This window comes from Diceros bicornis, chromosome 31 (assembly GCF_020826845.1).
Source record: "Diceros bicornis minor isolate mBicDic1 chromosome 31, mDicBic1.mat.cur, whole genome shotgun sequence".
Lineage (NCBI taxonomy): Eukaryota > Metazoa > Chordata > Mammalia > Perissodactyla > Rhinocerotidae > Diceros > Diceros bicornis.
Window position 1 is genome coordinate 23,047,958 of NC_080770.1, and position 22,165 is coordinate 23,070,122.

The following is a 22,165-nucleotide window of genomic DNA, read 5'->3' on the forward strand; positions in this document are numbered from 1 at the left end:
TGCTTACATAAATGTTAGCTTTATAATTATTCTTTGAACTGTACATAAATGTTCTGTACACTCTTTTGTGTGAATGAGATCTCTTATGATTTAAAAATATCACAGTCCATCCAAACAGTGGAATACTATACAGTCTGTAAAAAGGCTAAGACAACTCTATACGCACAGGCATGGAATGGATTTAGGGAAAAACTTCCCCAGAGGGAAGTACAATGTGTTTAGTATGCTGCCTTCTGTGTAAAATTAAAAAAAGAATTAATCTGCCTCTATGCTTGTGTCTGCTTAAACTTTTTTCTAGAAAAATACACAAGAATCTGGTAACAGGGGTACTCTGTGGAAGGGGAACTGGGCAGTTTCCCTTTTTGTACCTTCTGGATTTTGTACCTTATGTATATATTACCTATTCAAAAAATAAAATAATTAAAAAAAATTTTTTTTGGCCTCTCATTTCCTGGAGCCCCCAAGATTTTTGGTTTCAAACCAATTTCTTGGCGACAAGCAGGAGAGCCACAGCCCAGGCATGAGGCACGTGGCGACCCCCAGCAGGTCGGGAACCCTCTCTGAGCCCCGTTTCCTCTGCTGAGGAAGAAGGAGGCTGGGCACGTGCTCCTCTAAGGTCCCATCGCCTCCCAGCCACCGGCTGTTCCGTCTCCTCTCTCCCTTGCTTTGTCCTCCTCTCCCGCCGTCCTCGTCCTGGCCTCTCTTTCTTGCCCACTTCTCTCTACTCCCTTCTTTGACTCTTTCTCCTAGTGTTTTTCTCTTTCCCTTCCTCACCAGTCCTTGCTGTTTTCCCCCCCGTCTCTGCCCTTCCTGCTTCTCCACGCTTGGCTTCTCAATCTTTCTTATTTGTTTGTTTGTTTATTTATTTATTTTGTGAGGAAGATCAGCCCTGAGCTAACATCCGTGCCAATCCTCCTCTTCTTGCTGAGGAAGACTGGCCCTGGGCTAACATCCGTGCCGGTCTTCCTCCACTTTATATGGGACGCCGCCACAGCATGGCCTGACAAGCGGTACATGGGTGTGCGCCGAGGATCCGAACCCGGGCCGCCAGCAGCGGAGCACGCGCACTTAACCGCTATGCCATGGGGCCAGCCCCTCAATCTTTCTTCTTGCTTCCTTCCTCCCCACTAGGATCCAGCCCCTCCTACAGCCCCAGAAGGCTCTTCATGCCCCAGCTCTCCACTCACAGCTATGTGACCCTGGGCGAGTCCCTGCCCTCTTGGGGCTCAGTGTAACAACTGGTTGTCTTGGTTATGTGTGATCACAAGGGCAGAAGCACCCAGCACAATGCTGGGCACTCAGAAAATAATTCTCCCTCTTTTAAAGGAGCTGTTAGCCCTGGGGCTGTGGGTTATCGGACTCTTCCTGCTCTGCTCAACATTGCTTAGAACCCGGATCCTACTATCCCGAAGGTCTCGGGAAGAGGCCTCTGGTGCACTTTGGGAGGAGGGATGGTGGGAGGAAGGATGGGGAGGACTCGGTGTGTGAATGGACACGGACGCTGGTACTACACAAAAGCGAGAGTCATTCTGCCCATTTCCAGAGATTTGCAGCCCTGGGTCTTTTTTGAGCTTCCTTACCCAGGCCCCTTGGGCCTGGCCAGACTTGGGACAATGGAATCTCTCTCCTCTCCTGGGGCCTCTTGAGACTTAGGCCTCAGGAACACCTAGTCGACCTGGTCTGCTGCCTGCATCCATGGAGAAGAGCACTACACTCCCTGCTACAACCAGCAAAGGCTCCCTGGTCGCCTCTGGATGCAACCCAGGCTCCTTGGCTTGACACTCAAGGCTCTTTACCTTCCCGGCCTGTCTTGCTTCCAGCCTCAAGGATGGCGGCTCACTGTCCCCTTGTTCTTTTCCACCTCCTTGCCCTTGCCCAAGCTGCTTCCTCAGTCAGACATGCCTTTTCCCTTGCCTGCTTTCCTTCCCGTGGCCCTGACCAAACTAATTGTTCCCCAATGCACCCGGCACCTCCCTCTCTTGTGCCCCTACCTCCCCAGAAAACCATACTGTCTGATTCCATGTCTGTTCTCTCTGCAGGCCTGTGAGCTCCTGGAGGCACGAGGCGTGCCTCATCCATCTTTGTGCCCCCTTACCAGGCCCAGCACATGGAAGACCCTCAATAAAAAGTCAATGATTAAATGACTGAATGAGCAGCTAAATAAGCACATAAACAAACTAAACCAAGACAATAATGCATGCATGCATGAATGAATGAATGCATGAGTACATCAAGCAGGACCTGGTTCTCATGGAGTAGACTCACCCCCACACACATCCAGTCAGCTGGGACTTGGCCTTCTTGATGAGGAAGTGGGGAGCAAGGATGGAGCTGATGTCAAGTCAGCCTGCCTCTCCTCTCCTCTTGGGGAGGAGCCTTGGTCAGGTTCCTAGGCAGTCCTGAGAACTGATGACCTGGACCCCTTGGAGAGTTCCAAGTGCAGATACAAAAAGTCAGTGAAGATAGAAGTGAAGTAGATCTAGTGGTGAGCCCAGATCTGTGAATCCCTGGTCTTTGCTGCCAGTGAAGAAACACTTAAGGACCTGGGATTCCACTGACAGGAAGGAGGCAGGTCTTAGAGGGAAAGGGGTACAAAGCAAAGGGTTAGACTACATAGAGGAGGAAGTTGAATGCTCAAGAAGTTTTTCCCTCACAGAGTGAACTCACCAGAGATCATTGGATCAAAAAATGTCTCCATTCATCCATTTGCCCTCCAGACTAGATTAGGAGCTCTCTGAAGACAGGGATCTTGTCTAATACTTTTCTATTTTCCCAGCATTCAGCATAGAGCTTGGAACTCAATTAATATTGGAAGGATGCATTGATGGATGGATGGGTGGATAGGTGGATGGGCGGGTGGGTGGGTGGGTGGATGGGTGGATGAGTGGATGGGTGGGTAGATGGATGGGTGGATGAATGCATGGACCAATGGATGGTCCAATCTATTCATGGGTGAATAGATTGATAGCTGGATATAGAGTGGATGAACAGATGGAAGTATAGACTGGTGGATTAATAACAGATGGATGGCTAGATGGACAAGTAGATAGACAGATGGGTGGATAGATGAATGGACTAACATATAAATGGATGAATGAATGGATAGTTAGATAAATAGACAGATAAATGAATGTATGGCTGGCTTGATGGGTGGATAGATGGACGGACAAATAGATAAAAAAAAATAGATGGGAAAATAGATGAATGGATGGACAGACAAGAACTCAGGTTTGTAAACAAGGAGATTATATTGATATTCAGGCATTGGCAAGGTGTGGGGAAACTGAGAGATCTGGGCTGGGAATAGAACCCCTAGGGATTTGGAAGAAGCAGTGGTCACTTAGGAAGCTGGGAGAGGAGGGTATAAGAACCTAGGACTCTCCTCTGGTGGAAGGGAAGCCAGGTTGAAGGGGCTCAGAGGAAAGGGGCAAGTGGCACTGTGCTGAGGACCCTGCCCCTGAGCCCAGCCCCAGCTTGAGTGGACTCTAGGCATTGGGTGCCCAAGGCCCAGAAAGAGTCAGGCTTGGCAGTCAGCGGGATCAGAGCCCTCAGCCAGTCAGGCTGACCCCAGAAAGTAGAGGCCCCACGAGGCCACCCATACCAACTCTTACCCCAAGGAAGTGACTGTTGGCCACGTGGGGGTCTCAAGAGAAGTAGGCATGTGTGGGGTTAGGGGTTTGAGAGCCTCATCAGGGCCCTGGGGCAGCAAAGGCCTCCAGGTGGTAGAGCTAGCCTTCCTCCCCTCCACTCTTCCTCTCTAGCCTAGCCCCCGAGGCCGCCCCTCACAGTCCCAGCTTCCTCTGGGCAGGGGGCCTGGCCCCCATGGCCTCCCAGGCCAGCCCCTGGAGCACCACCTGCCCCAGCCGGCCAGAGACTTCCTGTAGCGCAAGAGATTTATGCAAACGGGCTGGGGCGGTGATGTCACCCCAAGGGGACTATCTCCCAGTGGCAGGCCCTTCGATAAAATCAGGAACTTGCGCTCGCCCTGCAATGTCACGGGAGGGGGCTCACCCAGGGCTCCTGTAGCTCAGGGGCAGGCCTGAGCCCTGCGCCCGCCCCGAGTCCCTCCAGCCCCGGACGGGGCGCCCCATGCCGAGGGGCTCCTCACTGGCCCCCACCGAGGCAGGGGACCTGACCGGCTCGGAGCTCGGCTGGATGTTACAGGCGTGCAAAATGGAAGGGTTTCCCCTCGTCCCCCCTGTGAGTACCGGGACTCCTCCACTAGCCCAGCCCGGGGCCCTCGGACGCCCGCCAGCCTGCCCACCAGCCCGCCAGCCCACCGGCTGCCCTCCTGGCTCGCTATCAGTGGGAAGTTGGTGTTTCCTGCCTGGAGCCCCTGGCCTGAGACCCAGCGAGGGGGCCATTGGCTTCCTCGGAGCATGCCCCGGCGGGCGGAGGGCTGGGCCCATGGTGGGGCTGTGATCGGTGGGGCCTGAACGGTTATTTATAGATGGGGCTTGGGTGGCAGGCCGAGCTCCAGGGCAGGGTGCTGGGCGAGGATGGTGAGGGCGGCGGCAGAGAGGTGGCGGGGAGGAGATGGGGAGACTGGTGTTGGGGGAAGCCGGTCCCCAGGACAGTCAAGGCTTGAGGGCGGGAGGCAACAGGCCAGAGTCATGGCCCATGGCCTGGGTGCTCCTGGAGACTGAGGTTGCTTCAAGTCTGGCTCCCCAGCGCCCAGTCTGGGGCCTGGCACAGAGGACATGGTTGTTGACCGAAGGGTCTGGGCCTTGAGCCCGCAGGTCCCCGAGAGGCTGGGGCAGGGGCAGGGCTGGAGCAGAGAGTGGCGCTGAGACTAGGGTGGCAGTTAGGGTTGGGGCGAGGAGGGCAGGGACCAGGCTGGGGACATCCTGGGGCTGAGATTGGGGCTGGGGTAGGACCTGGCCAAGTGTGGGACTGGAGTTAGGGCAGGGGCTGAGGCTGGGACAGGACTGAGGCTGGAGGCGAAGAAGCAGGGCTCTCAGGGGACCCCAGGAAGGGAAGGCCACCAAGCTCCTGCTCTCGGTGACAGTTGCAGCCTTAGGCAGGTGTCAGACCTGGCCCGCTCTGAAAGGACCTCTCTCCTTCTCCCCACCCCATCCCCAGTCAGCAGAGGTGGGGAGCCCTGAGGGGAGCCGGGAAGGGCTTGGCAGGGCCTGGCCACCTGACTCAGCTTTCCCGGCCTAGAGGCAGCTCCCTTCCTCCAGCGGCCTTGGAGCCCCGGGGTAGCACCCCAGGCCTGACGTCCCACTACTGGGCTTGCTGCCCGGAAACCCAGTGCTGGGCTCCTGGCCTCCTCACTCGGCCAGACACAGACAGGACCAGCCAGCCAACCCCTACCTGGCCCTGGCCCACCCTTCCCAGACCTGAGACCAAGAAGGTGGGGGGCAGGCAAGGGGTGATGGAGGTGGTCCCAGGAAGAGCCGGGGGGGCTTGGCCACACTGTCTCTGATCCTTGACCTCTCACACCCTGAACTCCAGGGAGAGTGAGGCAGGAGGCACATCTTCTTGGGCTCCCACACCAAACCCCTCAGCCCCGCTCCACAGGCCCGGGGCTGCTCTGAGTGACTCCTGGGAGGGTGGGCTCCCAAGGCAGCCCTGGCCCCCAACCCAAGCCCTGAGGGCCAGAGTAACTGTTGTGCAATCCTTGAGTACACGCTGCGGGGGTGGGGAGAGGCCTGATGACTGTTGGGAAGGCTCCGGGTGTGCATGTCCCTGTGTCTGTGTCAGTGAGTGAGGAGGAGGAGGGGGAGGAGGAGGAGGGAAGAAGGAGGATGAGGAGGAGGGAATGAGGAGGACCGGGAGGAGTGAGGGGAGGAGTGAGGAAGGGAAGGGAGGAGGAAGGGGTGTGGGGAGGAGGATGAGGGGTGAGGGCTGAGGGTGAAGGGGAGGAGGGCAGGGAGGAAGAGAAGGGGGCACCTCAGTGAGGGTATCCGGAGGAGGATGGAGGAGGGAGGGTAAGAGGATCAGGGCTCCGGCTGTCCCACGGCCCCCAAAGCCTTCCTGGGTGAACGCTGTCAAACCCATCAGTGTGGATTTGGCCACTGGTCATCCTGGTGGCCCTGAACCTGCCTAGGGCCTGGGCACAGGCTGTGAGGAGAGCGGGGGGCTGGGGTGGGGGCTTTGCAGACTTTGGCAGGGAGGACAACCGTGTGCGCTGTGCGGATGAGTGTGCCAGTGGAATATGAGTGACTGTGGAAGGGTACAGGTCTGAAAGTGAGTGTTAATGGGCTTGAAGGCGAGTGTGGACACATGTGTTAGTCCGAGTGACTGCGTGTGCCTACAGGGTGAGTGTATAATGGTGTGTGTGGCCACAAACGTGTGTGAATGTGAGTGACCCTCAGAGTGAGTGTGAGTGGACGTGTGGGTGTGAGTTCACAAGTGGGTGTGTGGGCACAAGTGTGTCATAGGGAGTACGTGTACGTTTGGGGGCTGTAGGCGTATCAGGGTGGGCGTGAGAGGGTGAGTACGTGACTTGGGGACCGGGGCATGCAGTGTGAGTGTGAGTGTGAGGTAGCTGTGGGGAAGGGAAGGGAGGGAGGCCGTACTCTCCCCCTCAGCCCTGGTCCTCTCTTGACCTCTGACCTCCAGGGTCACTGAGGACCCCTTTCTGCGGGAGCCAAGGCTCCTGCTCTCCTGGGTCCCCTGCTCTCCTGGGTCCCCTGCTCCCGCCCTGTGTGGCTTCTCCCAGTTCCAACCAGAGAGACGGCTGCAGGCGGGATGCAGCTGCTCAGTGGCTCAGTCTGGGACGGTGGTGTGGACCCAAGATACTGGGGGCTACGACCCTGGCTGGGGTCTCCCCGCCACAATCTGTGTCCTGACACCCCCCTCTCTCAGCAGCCATCAGAAGACCTGGTTCCCTATGACACGGATCTGTACCAACGCCAAACGCATGAGTATTACCCGTATCTCAGCAGTGATGGAGAAAGCCACAGCGGTGAGTCCACGGCCCCGCCCTGCCCCCACCCCCAGCCTGGCCCGGGCACCCAGCCACTCCTGGGTCTGCAGAGAGAAAAAGAAGATGTGTTCCCAGGCCCTCTTAGGAATTCTGAGAATCGGATGAGTTAGTTCTCAAGGGATGGGAATTAACTATTCCAAACCCCGACACTCCCGCTCTCCCACACCCCACACCCCCGTCCTGCCTTTCTGGAGACTCTTTGGTGTGCCGAAGCGCCGGATTAGCTTCTTCCACATTTAACTTCTTGTCCAGTCCTTGTGGCCCTTTTACAAATGGGGAAACTGAGGCTTAGGGAGCTATGTGACTCGCACAAGGTCGCACAGCTGGTCAGTGGTACCCAGGTCTGTCTCCTCTGGGTCTAGTGCTTTTTCCTCACCCTTCCCCCCAGTTCTCTCCTTCTTCCTCTCTGTTCTTGTCACCTCCTTTACCTTGAACTCCTCATTGGTGCCGCCCCGCTTCCCGCTGTGTGTGGCTAGCAGAGTTTCTATTGACATTTAGGGCCAGATAATTCTATATTGTAGGAGCCTCTCCTGTACAATATGGGATAATTGGCAGCATCCCTGGCTTCTACCCATTAGGCGCCAGTAGTGCTACCAATCATGACAACCAAAAACATTTCCACTCATTGCCAGATGTCCCCTGGGGGGTAGAATCACCTCTATTTGAGAACTGCTAGGCTAAGGGAAAGGCTCTGGGGACCCCTCATTCAGCAGGAGCCGAAGCCCCCAGTTTGCTGGGGGTGGGGGTGAGGATGGGACCCGGGCCAGGGGATCTTTCTGTCTGGGTCTAACTGCCCACCCCAGGGCCCAGCCTTGGTCCTGGAGCAAGTGTTGGGGAGCAGAGAGAGGATTAGTTGCCTGGGACCTGGGCAGGAGGCTGAGAGGGGTCCCCTGAAGTGGATCTTGGCATATTGATGTGGACACCTCTGAACCAAAGGCCAGTTGGCCTGGTGAATGGGCCCTCACTGGGGAATCTTCCAGGGGGTCTGAGACCCGGGCAGGCCAGACACTGGGGTGTCTGCAGCCCCAGAGGGAGAAGCACGCCGGGGACCACAGCTGAGGAAGGTTTCACACCTGAAGTCCACAGCTGGGGCCCAGTCACACCTATAGCTCCATTCTGCAGGCACATCTACGGCCATCCCCACCTGATGGCCATGTCCGATGATGCCACATGCCATGAGTCTTTATTTAGGGCTCTCACATTTGGGTGCCCAATCTGCAAACAGCGTCACCTGGAACTCACACCTGGCAACTATTATAAAGACTATACCTGGAAGCTGTGTTTTGGGAGCAGGTGGTGGATATGCCTCAAGGCCACGTCTGGGAACACAGGCTTCTTTCAGAACCCCAGGACTAGAAAGGTTTTTAAATATCCTCTTTTTCATCATTTTAAGCTTATTTGTAATTCTACAAGAAATGCATCCTTTCTGTGGAAAATCCAGACAATTTAGAGAGAATCTCCCTCATTGCACTCTATCCTAGCTCCCCCAGCCAGGATCAAGGGCTGGTCTCCACGGTCCAGAGACCACCTGCACACCCTTTCACCTAGCAGTTCAGGACCTGAGAAGGTCACTCTGGGCCTGAGACTGGCGCCCCCTAGTGGCTCCAGGCAGCAGGACGGCTCAGCTCCCAGCAAGCTGCCTGTGACCCTTTCCTTGGCCTGACGCCTCTCAGTTTCACTGGGTTTGGGGACATTGCCTTTGGATCTATTACAGCCTCAGTTTCCCCTACGGTAATATGAGGGTGCTGTACACATATCTAGAAACGAGCTAGGCCAGGGGCTGGCTGATGGACTGAGCCACTACTTCAGAGAAAGTCTGTTTTCCTTGCTCAGTGCCCAGGCAAGTCCATTATGTCTGGGGTGGGGCTCTAGGAATGACTCCTGCTTGGATGCCTGAGCACCCCGTTTTGGTCATGAAGCCCCAATTCCTTCAGAGGCTCCTCCAGTGTCCCCACGTGTCACAGTCCCTCCCCCCCATCATTGCTGATCTGGGCATCCCCGTGCTGTCCCTTCCTAATACCTGTTGGAAGGTATTGCCTGAAGACCGGGGAGTGGAGATACCCCTACATCCTTCAACCAGTTCCTGCATGTCCTCTGGGTCTACATCTTTAGGTGGTGAAGCTTCGTGAAAAGGTGCTGGGGTCGGACCTGGGCCTTGTCCTGGCTCCATCACTCACCAGTGTGTAACTTGGAGCAAATGATTTAACCTCTCTGAGCCCTTGTTTCCTCATCTGTAAAACTGAGGGCATGATCATACTTACCTCGAAGAGTTGTGACAATTAAATGAGGTAATGCATGTAATGGATGAGGTACATACTGACGACAAGGCTCAGTAAACATTCAAGACATTAACTTTACTGCATCCCCCCAGGCAGGGGAGATGAAGCAGCTGGGTGAGTGGGAGAAGCACAGAGGGCTCTGTGATGGATCAACTGGGTCATTTTCCACTGACTCAGCTGACAGCCACCCATCCACCTCCACCCACCCATCCATCCACTCACACTCCCATCCATTCACCCTCCTATCCACCCACCCTCCCATCCATCCACTCACCCACCCATCCACTCAACCTCCCATCCACTCACCCTCGCATCCATCCACTCACCCTCCCATCCATCCACTCACTCTCCCATCCATCCACTCACCCTTCCATCCATACCTTCACCCTCCCATCCACCCACTCTCCCATCCACTCACCCTCCCATCCATCCACTCACCCTCCCATCCACTCACCCTCCCATCCATACACTCATCCTCCCATCCATCCACTCACCCTCCCATCCACTCACCCTCCCATCCATCCACTCACCCTCCCATCCATCCACTCACCCTCCCATACACTCACCCTCCCATCCACCCACCCTCCCATCCATCCATTCACCCTCCCATCCATCCACTCACCCTCCCATCCACTCACCCTCCCATCTACCTACCCTCCCATCATCCACTCACCCTCCCATCCACTCACCCTTCCATCCATCCACTCACCCTCCCATCCATCCACTCACCCTTCCATCCACTCACTCTCCCATCTACCCACCCTCCCATCATCCACTCACCCTCCCATCCACTCACCCTTCCATCCATCCACTCACCCTCCCATCCATCCACTCACCCTTCCATCCACTCACCCTCCCATCCATCCACTCACCCTCCCATCCACTCACCCTCCCATCCATCCACTCACCCTCCCATCCATCCACTCACCCTCCCATCCACTCACCCTCCCATCCACTCACCCTCCCATCTATACACTCACCCTCACATTCACCCAGCCATCCAGCTATCCTTTCAACACTTATTGTCCAATCCATTTATCCACTCATCCTCTCATTTGTCTATCCACCAAATAGCCTCTGATTATATGCCACGTACCAGACACTGTTCTAGGCCTTGGAGGTTCCATGATGAGCAAGCCAGACGAGGCCAGTGCTTTCATAGAGCTTACATTCCAGAGAGGGAGAGAGACAGTAAACAACCAAATAAGCAGACATGTACCGACGAGTCCTGTGAAAAGCAGAGCAGTGTACTGCGGAGTGTCTGTGTGGGGGCTGCTTTCACATGGGTGATCAGGTAGGCCTCTGAGCAGGTGGCAGCCGAGCTGAACTCAGAGGGAAGGGATGAGCGTGCAAAGGCAGGTGGGGGCAGGGGTTCTAGGCAGAGGAAGCAGCAAATGCAAACGCAGGCGTGACCTCAGCCGAGGACCAGAGTGGCCAGTGAGCACGGCAGGAGCAGAAAGAAAGTGAACCCAGAGGGGTCTGCAGGAGGTGGATCACAGGGGGCCTGAAGACCACGGCAGAGGTCTGGATTTTATCCAACGAACAGCGGGAAGCCATTGGAGGGTCTGAGCAGGGAAATGACACAATCTGAATAACTGTGTGTGTGTGTGTGTGTGTGTGTGTGTGTGTGTGTGTGTGTTTGGTGAAAATCTAAAGAAATTTTAACTCTTTAATTTTTAATTATTAAAATAACAAATACTCCTTGCAAAAAATTTAAAAATACAAGAGCACATCAAGTAAAGTATTTCCCACTTCCCAATCTCACTCCCCTCTGAGAGCACCTTAGTCTATCCTTGCAGGCATTTTATTCTACACATATAGTCCTGAATGTTTGCTAATATATACATACACACGTGCATAGTCTACTCATCCAAAAGTGGAATTGTAGTTTCACGCTGTTCTACAATGTGCTACTTTTTACTTAAACTTATCACAGACATTTCTTCATGACATACGTAGCATATCAGAGATAGATAAAAGCTAATTTTCCAGTCTTTCTATCACAGTGCCATGTAAATATACACAGGAAGATTTGAAATAGAGACTTAGAACATTATTCATTCATTCATTCATTCATTCACAAACATTTATCGAGCACTTTCTATATGCTAGGCAGACATGAATCTAGCTTGATTTTTCAATTTGGGATATTATCTATTCACTTGTACTGTGAAAGAGGAGACTGACTCTCTATAATCATTCACAACACACACACACACACACACATTTCTCTACATATACCAAAATAATTATATAGTAACTTTTTTCCAATTTTATTGAATAATTGACATACAACACTGTGTTAAGTTTAAGGCGTACAGCAGAATGACCTGACACACATAGATATTGTGAAATGACTACAATAAGTCTAGTTAACATGCATCACCTCGTATGGTTACCAAAAATTTTTTTTCCTAGTGATGAAGACTTTTAGGATCTGCTCTTTTAGCAACTTTCAAATATACCATCCAGCATTATTAACTATAGTCATCATGTTGTACATTACATCCCCAGTACTTATTTTTCTTATAACTGGAAGAGTGTACCTTTTGATCACCTTCACCCAATTCTCCCTCCCCCCACCCCTTGCAGCTGGTAACCACAAAACTGATCTCTTTGTCTGAGTTTGGCTTTTTTTAAGATTCCATATATAAATGAGATCATATGGTGTTTGTCCTTCTCTGTATAGTAACTTTTGTTAAATCGGTGTCTGAACTTTCCATTGTTATGACCATGTGAATGTTACTCACAGCTGAGCCACTCAGGGTCCCTGGATTACCTGTACCTTCTTGTCCCTGTGTTTCTGGGGGGCAGTGTAGCGAGAAGATGGAGTGTGTGGGAGGGACAGTTTTATTGTTTGTTCGTTTACCTCATGTCTTTTTTTTTAAAACGTTTTTTTCCTCCCCTAAACCCCCTAGTGCATGGTTGTATATCCTAGTTGTAGGTCCTTCTAGTTCTTCTATGTGAGCCACCACCACAGCGTGGCAACTGACATACAGGTGGTGTGGTTCCTCCACGGGGAACCAAACCTGGGCTGCCGTAGCGGAGCGCGCTGGACTTTAACTGTTAGGCCTTCAGGGCTGGCTCATTTACCTCGTGTCTTGATGCTCTGCTCTCACTTGATTAATAGTTGTTTGGCTGTGTATAGAAATCCAGGTTGAAAATCATTTTTTCCCTTAGAAATTTGAAAGCATTTTGCTGTTGTCTCCTGGTTACTAGAATTTTCTTGTGAAATCTGCTGCCATTCTATGTCCTCTTTTTTGAATATAATCTATTTTTGGTTTTGTTTATTTTTTCTGTTTAATTGTGTTTGGTCTCTCTAGAAGTTTTTAGTATCTTCCTCCAATACCTAGTTGTTTCACTGAATAAGCTTTTTAAAAGATTGCTCTGGCTGCCGTGAGAATAGAAGGAGAGGAGGAGAGACTAGGAACAGGGAGGAAGCACAGGTAGGAAACTACTGAATAATCCAGGCATGAGATGACAGTGGCTTGGACAAGAGTGGTGGCCATAGAGACAGAAAGGAGGGGACAGATTTGGGATAGATTCTGAAGGTAGGGCTCATAGAATTTGCTATTTATTATTATTACTTTCACTTGTGGTATAATACACGTGATATAAAATGTACCATCTTAACCATTTTTAAGCGTACAGTTCAGTGGTGTTAAGTAAGTTCATATTATTGTGCAACCATCACCACCATCCATCTCCAGAGCTCTTTTCGTCTTGCAAGACTAAAACTCTGTACCCACTAAACACTAACGCCCCATTGTCCCCTCAACCCCTGGCAACCACCATTCTCCTTTCTGTTTCTATGAATTTGACTACACTAGGTACGTCATATGAGTGGAATCATACAGTATTTTTCTTTTTGTGACTGGCTAATTTCACTTAGCATGATATCCTCAAAGTTCATCCATGTTGCAGCCTACGTCAGAATTTTCTCCAATTTTAAGGCTGAGTAATATCCCATCGTATGTCTATACCACATTTTGTTTATCCATTCATCTGTTGAGGGGCACATGGGATGCTTCTACCTTTTGGCCATTGTGAATAACGCTGCTGTGAACATGGGTGTGCAAATGTCTCTTTGAGTCCCTGCTTTCGGTTCTTTCGAGTATATACCCAGAAGTGGATTGCCGGGTCATATGCTAGTTCTATTTTTAACTTTTTGAGGAACCTCTCTACTGTTTTCCATAGCAGCTGCACCATTTTACCTTCCCACCAACAGTGCACAAGTGTTCCAATTTTTCCACATCCTCACCAACACTTATTATTTTCTGTATTTTGATAATAGTCACCCTAATGGGTGTGATAATATTGCCATTGTGATGGGATTGGTGAAGGAAATAGAGTTCCAGGGTGTGACTCCGTCTCTCCATCCATCCATCTGTCCATGTGCTCTCATCCTTTCATACCACTGACCACCCACCAATCTATTCACACGTGCATCTAGTCATCCACTCATTCACCTTTCCAGCTGTCCTTCCCTCCACCTTCCAAACCCTCCATTCATCTCCCACTGACCTATTCATCTAATAAATACATACTAAGCATCTTTTATATGCCAGGCACATTGCTAGCTGAATAAAACACAGGTCCTGCCAGATTTATCTTTGTAACAAGGGAAATAACTAAAACCTTAATAATTAGGATACAAGGTAGAGTAACAAGTACCCATGAGGCCTGGAGCTCTCTACTCTCTGGGCCTCAGTTTCCACATATGAACAATTTGCAGGAGGGCTGGGCTGCAGGAACTCTTGTCCAAGGTCTGTGATTTCCTGAGGTTTTTTCTCAGCGCTTGCTTTCTTAATTCCTCATCTGCCTTCTCTGTCTTGATCTTACTTCTGCTCCCCTGGGGAGAGCCCTGTCTTCAGGCTGGGGTTTCTGCTCCGAGGAGATAAGGTCAACTGAATGACACCTAAGGCTTGAATTTTTTGTGTGTGGGGTTGTTTTGAATATCATTTTATTTTTATCCTGGTGACATACAGGTATTAGTGACATCAAAAAACTGAGTAAGAATAGGGATGTGTGGGTAGGACTTTGGTCTCGGATTGGGAGCTGGTTTAGAGGGAGGAAATGAGAGATCAAGATGAATGAGTCATTCCTGGCTGGCTGGATGATGGATGGATGGATGGATAGGTGAAAAATAGTTCAATGATGGCTGGATGGATGGATGGAATGATTGATGATGAATGGGTGGATGATGGTTGGATGATGGATGAGTGGATGATGGGTGAGTGATGGTAGTATGGATGTATGGATGGGTGGATGGATGAATGTGGATGGATGAAGGATGGATGATGAATGATTGATAAGGGGTGGATGATGGTAGACAGACAAATGGATATGAGCAGCCAGTAAAAAAGTCTCTCAGGGTCTTACTTAAAGCTTTCATTAACAGTCTTGTTCCTCAGAGGTGGTATGGCATTGTGGTAAGAGTTCAGTCCCTGGAGTCAGACACAGGTGGGTTTGGATCCTGACTCTACTGATGACTGCCTGTGGACAGGGGACTTAATCTCTTTGAGTCATAGTTTCCTCAGGGGCAAAAGGAAGATCATACTATAGAAGCTACCTTGTCAGAGCTAAGGTGAGGATTAAATGAGATAATATGGATTAAGTATTTAGCACTGTGCCTGGTACATAAAAAACACATTAAAAGTTAATTTTTATTGGTCATTTAATCAAATATTGCTTGAGGCCTACTATGTGTTGGGTGCCTAACAGGCTATAGAAGGGAGGGTTCAGAGCTACCTCCAGATATGCAAATGACATTATAGTCTTTGGAGGAGCAGAGAGTCATGCTAAGGGGGTGTAAATTGCAGGATGGCCTGGGTGACCCATTGAAGGGACGAAAAGAGATAAAGCAATACATTCATGAACAGTCACCCAGAAATGAGGTCCAAATAGCCCAGAAGCGCTGACCTTTGCTCTGTGAAAGCCTCCTTGTATCGGGTTCCTTCAGAGGGCCCCATGCTTGGAACATTTCTGCTACCAAACAGACAGCGTTTATTACATAATTGCCCGAGCACGCAAATCAAGGGTGAAGGCGAGGTTTCCGTTGGGCCTTTTGAAACCTTAATTGTAGCACGAGAGCCTCTGTGACAGCTTTCAGGGGACTCCGGGGCAGGGTTCCAGAGCTTCAGTGAGCAAAGGAAGCTCCTTAGGGTCCTGTTAGAGTCCAGATTCTCAGTGCTTCTGATTCAGTGGGTCTCTGGTGGGCCTCCAACCTGCAGGCTTTCCCAGCCCCCCAAGTGACTCTGATGAAGCTGTACTGAGACCCGTTTTGGGAAATGTTGGCTCGGGCTGAGATCACCAGAGTGAGCTCATGGGTCTCATGTGGAGCTAGAACAGAGGTGGAGAGCAGGAGAGAAAGAGAGTGATCAGGGGCCCCTCACTCCACACTGGAGAGCTCCACGAACTCAGGGTTCCCCGAACCCCAGAACTGGAGTAGGAGTGAGGATGGGGGTGGCGGGCAGGGTCGATGAGGCATTCTGCATTTCAGCCTGGGCAGGGGAAGGCAAAATGGGAAGGACCAGGAGTGGGGCCGAGTGCGGATCCGCAGCTGAAGAGGAACCCAGATCCACCCACCAAATCCTAGAGCCACAAACAGCCCATCTCTAAACAACAGAGCCAACTCTCCCACAGCAAAGGGAGAATTTCTGGGGCTTGTGAACTCACTGCAAGATGAAAGCACAAATGAAGTGTTGTTTGGTTTTGTTTTCCCTTCGGGTTTAAATAATTTTGTGGAGGAGCCTGAGAGAGTTAAGAGGCTAGGATTCATTCATTCATTTATTCATTCATTCGGGAAATGTTTGTTGAGTGACTATGCATCTAGGTACTGGGAATACGAGGTGAACAAAACCAGTCACTGCCCTCATGGTGCGGCCCCAACTCCAGCCTCCGGGAGACAGTGACGGCCAGGGCCCCTACAACTATTTCTCTGGGCCACTAATGTGGCAGGGGAAAGGGGAAGGAGAGGAAATAAACATATATTAAAGCATGTGCTATTTGTTCAAGTGCTAATCCAGGCTCTTTAGAATAAAATAATAATAATGATGATCATAATTAATGTTTATTGAGTCTTACTTTGTGCCAGGTTCTCTTCTTCTTCTTTTTTTTTTTTTTTGGTGAGGAAGATCAGCCCTGAGCTAACATCCGTGCTAATCCTCCTCTTTTTGCTGAGGAAGACCAGCTCTGAGCTAACATCTATTGCCAATCCTCTTCCTTTTTTTTTTTTTTTTGCCCCAAAGCCCCAGTAGATAGTTGCATGTCATAGGTGCACATCCTTCTAGTTGCTGTATGTGGGACGCGGCCTCAGCATGGCCAGAGAAGCGGTGCCTCGGTGCCCACCTGGGATCCGAACCCGGGCCGCCAGTAGCAGAGCGCGCGCACTTAACCGCTAAGACACGGGGCCGGCCCCAGGTTCTCTTCTGAGCACTTTGCAGGCATTAGCTCGTTTAATCCTCTCAACAAGCCTATGACATGGGTGTAATTATTAGTCCCATCCTACAGATGAGGAAACTGAGGCTTTGAGAAGTGAAAGGACCTGGTCAGTGTCACACAGCCGTAAATGGCAGAGTTGGGATTTGAACCCAGCTGCACCTGACTCCCAAATCGTGTACTTTCTCTTCTCTATGCCATGTGGCATCCTAGAGGTGGGAGACTGGATTGTGGGTTCCAATGAGTTTACATCATTGGACCTCAGTAACTACCTAGTTGAGTCTCTGACCTTTTTTGTGTGTGTGTGTGTGTGAGGAAGATCAGCCCTGAGCTAACATCTGCCAATCCTCCCCTTTTTGCTGAGGAAGACTGGCCCTGGGCTAACATCCGTGCCCATCTTCCTCCACTTTATATGGGATGCTGCCACAGCGTGGCTTGACAAGCAGTACGTCGGTGTGCGCCCAGGATCCGAACCGGCGAACCCTGGGCCACCGCAGCGGAGTGTGTGCACTTAACTGCTTGCGCCGCCGGGCCAGCCCCTGATTTTTTTTTTTAATTATTTTATCGGGGTGATATGGGCTTACAACATTGTGTAAATTTCAGGTGTACATCACTATATTTCAGTTTCTGTGCAGACTGCATCGTGTTCACCACCAACAGTCAAGTTTTTATCCGTCACCATACATATGTGCCCTTTTACCCCTTTCACCCTCCCCGCATCCCTTTCTCCTCTGGTAACCACTAATCTGTTCCTCTTACCTATGTGTGTGTTTGTTTATCTTCCACATATGAGTGAAATCATACGTGATTTGTCTTTCTCCGTCTGACTTATTTCGTTCAGCATAATACCCTCGGTCTCTGACTTTTAAGTGGGGTATCAGAGGCTCAGGGAGATAAAATGTCTTGTCTGGCAAAGCCACCGCAGAGCAGGATTAGAAAGCGAGTCTTCTGATAACTAGTCTCGAGCCAAAAACAACACATGTCATTTCTTAGGTATCTGTGAGTGAGTGGGTGTGTGCTTGTGCGAAAGAGAAAAAGAAAGAGGGAGACGGAGAACACACACACACACACACACACACACACACACACACACACACACACAGAGGCAGGGCTGGTGGTGGACCCCTTGCAGGACTGTGCCCTTGTCCCAGAGACGCTGCCCTGGCCTGGTATCTCATCTACTCCTTCTTTGGGTCACATGAGAAAATCCCTCTTGTCACTTTATCACTACCTCTTCTTTTGGATCCCAAATTGTACCCAGGAAGTCCTCAGACATGGGGAAGTTTTTGTTCCTAGAAAAGGTGCCCAGAAAAACCATGTGGAACACCTGCCCCAGTCCCAAGACAGGGCTCCCAAGGACATGTGGCTGTTCCCTAAACTCGAATCCACCCACCGCAGACTCTGAAAGCCCCCACGAGGGGGTTTCCCGGAAAGCCCTGGGCCCGGCCACCTCACTGGGGCGCAGGGGCAGCTGCCCAAGGGCACGGCTTTGAGGGGAGCACAAGGGCTCGTGTGTGAGGAATGTCAGCCTGTGACTTTGCAGTCACACCTTGGCCATGTGACAAGGCCGTATCTGTGTGACTGTCAGCTCAGGAACCACAGGGAGGTTTCAAGGGGAGGGGACACGAGCCAACATTCCCCAAGGGCCTACTCTGGGGCTAGGAGCTTTCACAAATGTGAACTCATTTGTGTCGTCCCCCAGCTATGATCCCCATTTTCCAGGTGAGTCAGCTGAGGCCGGAGAGGTCCATACCTGTGCTTGAGGTCACACGGAAAGTAAATGGCAGAGCCAGGCTTCAGACTCTGCTCAAAAGCCCCTGTCCTTGTGACCACATGGGAGGCAGGATAGAATGGCTGTTGATAACACAGGCTTTGCTTCAGACCTGGGTCGAAGCTCTGCCACCGATGAGGCCTTTGACCATGGGCGTGTTCTGTAGCCTCTCCAAGCCTCAGTGTTGTCATCTATAAAATGGGGTCATAAAATAACAAGGCAAGAAGTGAGATGACTAATGTGAATTTGTAGCCCAGCCTGGCCCCTACGGTGGGAATAGCCTGCTACGGCCTGGCAGTATGATTTTTTTTTTGGTGAGGAAGATCAGCCCTGAGCTAACATCTGTTGCCAATCCTCTTCTTTTTGCTGAGGAAGATTGGCCCTGGGCTAACATCTGTGTGCATCTTCCTCCACTTTATGTGGAGGCATCTTCCTCCACGCCGCCACAGCATGGCTTGATAAGCGGTGTGTAGGTCCGCACCCGGGATCCGAACCTGCGAACCCCGGGCCGCCCAAGCGGAGTGTGCGCATTTAACCACTACGCCATCGGGCTGACCCCATGATTTTTAAAATCATGATAACCTTTTCCTGCCCTGCCCACCCGGGCTCACCACCCCACCCGCCTGTCCCCCACAGACCACTACTGGGACTTCCACCCGCACCACGTGCACGGTGAGTTCGAGAGCTTTGCCGAGAACCACTTCACGGAGCTGCAGAGCGTGCAGCCCCCCCAGCTGCAGCAGCTCTACCGCCACATGGAGCTGGAGCAGATGCACGTGCTCGACACCCCCATGGCGCCCACCCACGCCGGCCTCGGCCACCAGGTGCGTGCGGCCAGCGGCCTGTCCTGCGGCAGCCGCGGCCTGTGGCAGGGCCCGCGCTTCACAGGAAGCTGACACAGGCTCTTACTCAACCCGGCTTCCTGCCCCTCAGCGCCAACGGCGGCCGGAGCCCCAACGGCTGCCTCCTGACCCTCCGACTGACCTCGTGACCCCACACCCCTTATCTCCTCTCGCCTCACAGTGGACAGGGCCCAGATAATTCCCACCACCCCCTCAATGATCTGCCTGACCCCAAAGGGCCTTGGCGTGGGCCCTCCTGACCTTCACTGGCTGCAACCCCCATTCACTGGCCCCTCATGGATCCTGCTTCCAAGACACGGAGCACTGACCTCTACTGGCAACCCCCATTGACCCCCTTCACTGCCCCTCCTCAGCCCACGAACCCTAATCTCATCCAGTGACTTCCGCTGACCTCTCCCACCCCCCACTGACCTCCACTGCCCTTCACTCACTGTCACCCACTTGTTAAACCCCCTTCACCCCCGACTCCTCAGCCCCTCCTCACTCCCACTTCTCACCCCAGGGCCCTGGCACGTCCCCACGGCGCCTTTGTGCGTATGAGAAAAAGGCGTCCCTTCCCCGGGCCACTCGGCCCTGAACCAGGGGCCCAGCCTGGCAGGATTTCAGCAGCCCCTGGTCCCCACAGCCTGTACCCTGTGTGTGGTGACCCTGCCTGACCCCTGTAACCTGACTAACCTCCAATTTCCCCAACCTTTCCCAGATCTTTCCGCCCCCGCCTGACCTCCCCACCCTCAGTACGCCCTCTTCTCTCACTCGACTGACCCCTGCCCGGCAGCCCCGAGCCTTGACCTCAACCCTCTTTCCCCCGCCTTCCCAGGTCTCCTACCTACCCCGGGTGTGCCTCCCGTACCCCTCCCTGTCCCCGGCCCAGCCCAGCTCGGACGAGGAGGAGGGCGAGCGGCAGAGCCCCCCACTGGAGGTGTCTGACGGGGAGGCCGATGGCCTGGAGCCGGGGCCTGGCCTCCTGCACGGGGAAACAGGTAGGCCGGCCCAGCCCCAGCACCCGACCCAGCATGGGCCCAGCCATATTTGTGCCCCAGGCCCACCCCAGCCAAGGCTGACTGACGTGGTGGTCAGGCCACAGAGCTGAGCGTGCGTGTGCGTCTGTGGGTGTGTGAACGCTTGCCGAAGCGTGTGCTGCATCCATGACCGTGTATACCTACGCCTGTGTCTACGAGCACGTGTGTCGTGAGTGCACGCAGGCAGCTCTGTGACTGACCGTGCGAGGCTGTGTGTCGCTCTGTCCCTCTCTGTGCTGGGTGTGAGTGGGTGTGAGTGTGCGCAGCAGGCACGGGGCGGGGGGGGGGGCCGGTTCCCCTGCAGACCCCTCCCCCACCCCCAATCCTTCCCCCCAGGGGCTCCCACATCCAGGGGAGGCGGGGGCGGGTCCCCGGGTTGGGGATCTGACCACCTCCCGCCCACAGGCAGCAAGAAGAAGATCCGCCTGTACCAGTTCCTGCTGGACCTGCTCCGCAGCGGCGACATGAAGGACAGCATCTGGTGGGTGGACAAGGACAAGGGCACCTTCCAGTTCTCGTCCAAGCACAAGGAGGCGCTGGCGCACCGCTGGGGCATCCAGAAGGGCAACCGCAAGAAGATGACCTACCAGAAGATGGCCCGCGCGCTGCGCAACTACGGCAAGACGGGCGAGGTCAAGAAGGTCAAGAAGAAGCTCACCTACCAGTTCAGCGGGGAGGTGCTGGGCCGCGGGGGCCTGGCCGAGCGGCGCCACCCGCCCCACTGAGCCCAGGCTGGCAGAACGCGCCGGCCCGCCAGGCTCCCCGCTGGCCATAGCATTAACCCTCGCCCGGCCCGGACACAGGGAGGGACGCTCCCAGGGGCCAAGGGCAGGACTGTGGCGGGCCAGGCCTCGCCTCACCCGCCCACCCCCTCCTCCTCTACCCCCTCCCCACAGCCCTGCTGCGCCTTCCACCAGGACTCCAGCCCCGGCTCCCGAAGGCGGCCTGGGCGTCTGCCCCCAGCGAGGGGTCAGCCTTGCTTAGTACAACCAGGGGTGCTTCCTTGGGAGATCGAAGCCATCACGTTCATGTAAATGGAACCCTCCTTTCCGAGCATCTCTCCCTTCCCACACCTCTCCTCCGTTAGCTTCCTCAAGAACCACTTATTAAAGTTATTTTCAGTGAGTCCTCTCACAGCTCAGAGTCTTTTGAAACAATTTTTGTGCACCCTGTCGGGGTTCCTCGTGCGATCTCTCTTTTTCTCGTTTGTCTATCGGGCGTTTACTGAGGACCCTACCCTGAGCTGGACGCTGGGGACGTGAAGACAGATGACACACAGCTCCTGACCAGGAGTTAGAGCTGGTGGAAAGGACGAGTCCTCAGTTATTAGGGGAATAAGTCATTAAAAAGCCCTCCACACCCAATAAATGGGTTTTTTTAAAGCCTCAAGGAGGCTGAAACTCATAATCTTTAGGTTATGACCCCAGTGATAATAATAATGGCAACAACACTTTTCTGGCCATTTATTTCATGTCAACCTTGAGAAATGGAGTCTAATATTATCCCACTTTGTAGACTGGGAAACTGAGGCTTGTGGAGGTCAAATAATCTGTCCAAGGTCACACAGCTGGTAAAGAGCAGGTGGGATCCTGCTCCACGTGGGCTGCCACGTCAGTGAGGTAGGAAGTTTCTTGTGTCTGGAAGGGGGTATTGCTCAGCATGGCAAGGAGCAGGATTAAGCCACAGAGCTGCCATCGGCCACAAGGCGTCCTCACCGAATCCATGCTGGCAGGACCAAGGCACAGGAGCCTCTCGTGGGTAGGCCGGTGTCTTGTGTTCTCTGGCTTCTAGCCCACAGCAGGGGAGAAACAGACAGAAGAGCCGGGCAGCCTGTAAGCATCTTGCTTCCAATAACATGA

The 22,165-nt window shown here is 52.9% G+C and overlaps 1 protein-coding gene across 2 annotated transcripts; it reads left to right on the forward strand.

The window, feature by feature from the left end:
* Nucleotides 1-3,952: 3,952 nt before the first annotated feature.
* On the forward strand, nt 3,953-21,447 carry SPI1 (Spi-1 proto-oncogene). Of its 2 annotated transcripts, none has more exons than XM_058526977.1 (5): nt 3,953-4,200; nt 6,814-6,913; nt 19,061-19,248; nt 20,105-20,267; nt 20,712-21,447. In XM_058526977.1, the coding sequence occupies exons 1-5, from the start codon at nt 4,090-4,092 to the stop codon at nt 21,029-21,031; spliced, it is 882 nt and encodes a 293-aa protein (XP_058382960.1). In that variant the 5' UTR covers nt 3,953-4,089; the 3' UTR covers nt 21,032-21,447. The 2 variants fall into 2 exon arrangements, with proteins under 2 accessions (XP_058382960.1, XP_058382961.1); XM_058526978.1 differs by having other exon boundaries at nt 6,817-6,913.
* The last annotated feature ends 718 nt before the right edge of the window (nt 21,448-22,165 follow it).

Excerpts from the sequence above, each read along its gene's own strand:
- SPI1 (XM_058526977.1), top strand. The coding sequence starts at position 4,090 with ATGCCGAGGGGCTCCTCACTGGCCCCCACCGAGGCAGGGGACCTGACC. Across the intron at positions 4,201-6,813 it reads GGTTTCCCCTCGTCCCCCCT|CAGCCATCAGAAGACCTGGT; the intron begins GTGAGTACCGGG and ends CCCCTCTCTCAG. Across the intron at positions 19,249-20,104 it reads ACGCCGGCCTCGGCCACCAG|GTCTCCTACCTACCCCGGGT; the intron begins GTGCGTGCGGCC and ends CCGCCTTCCCAG.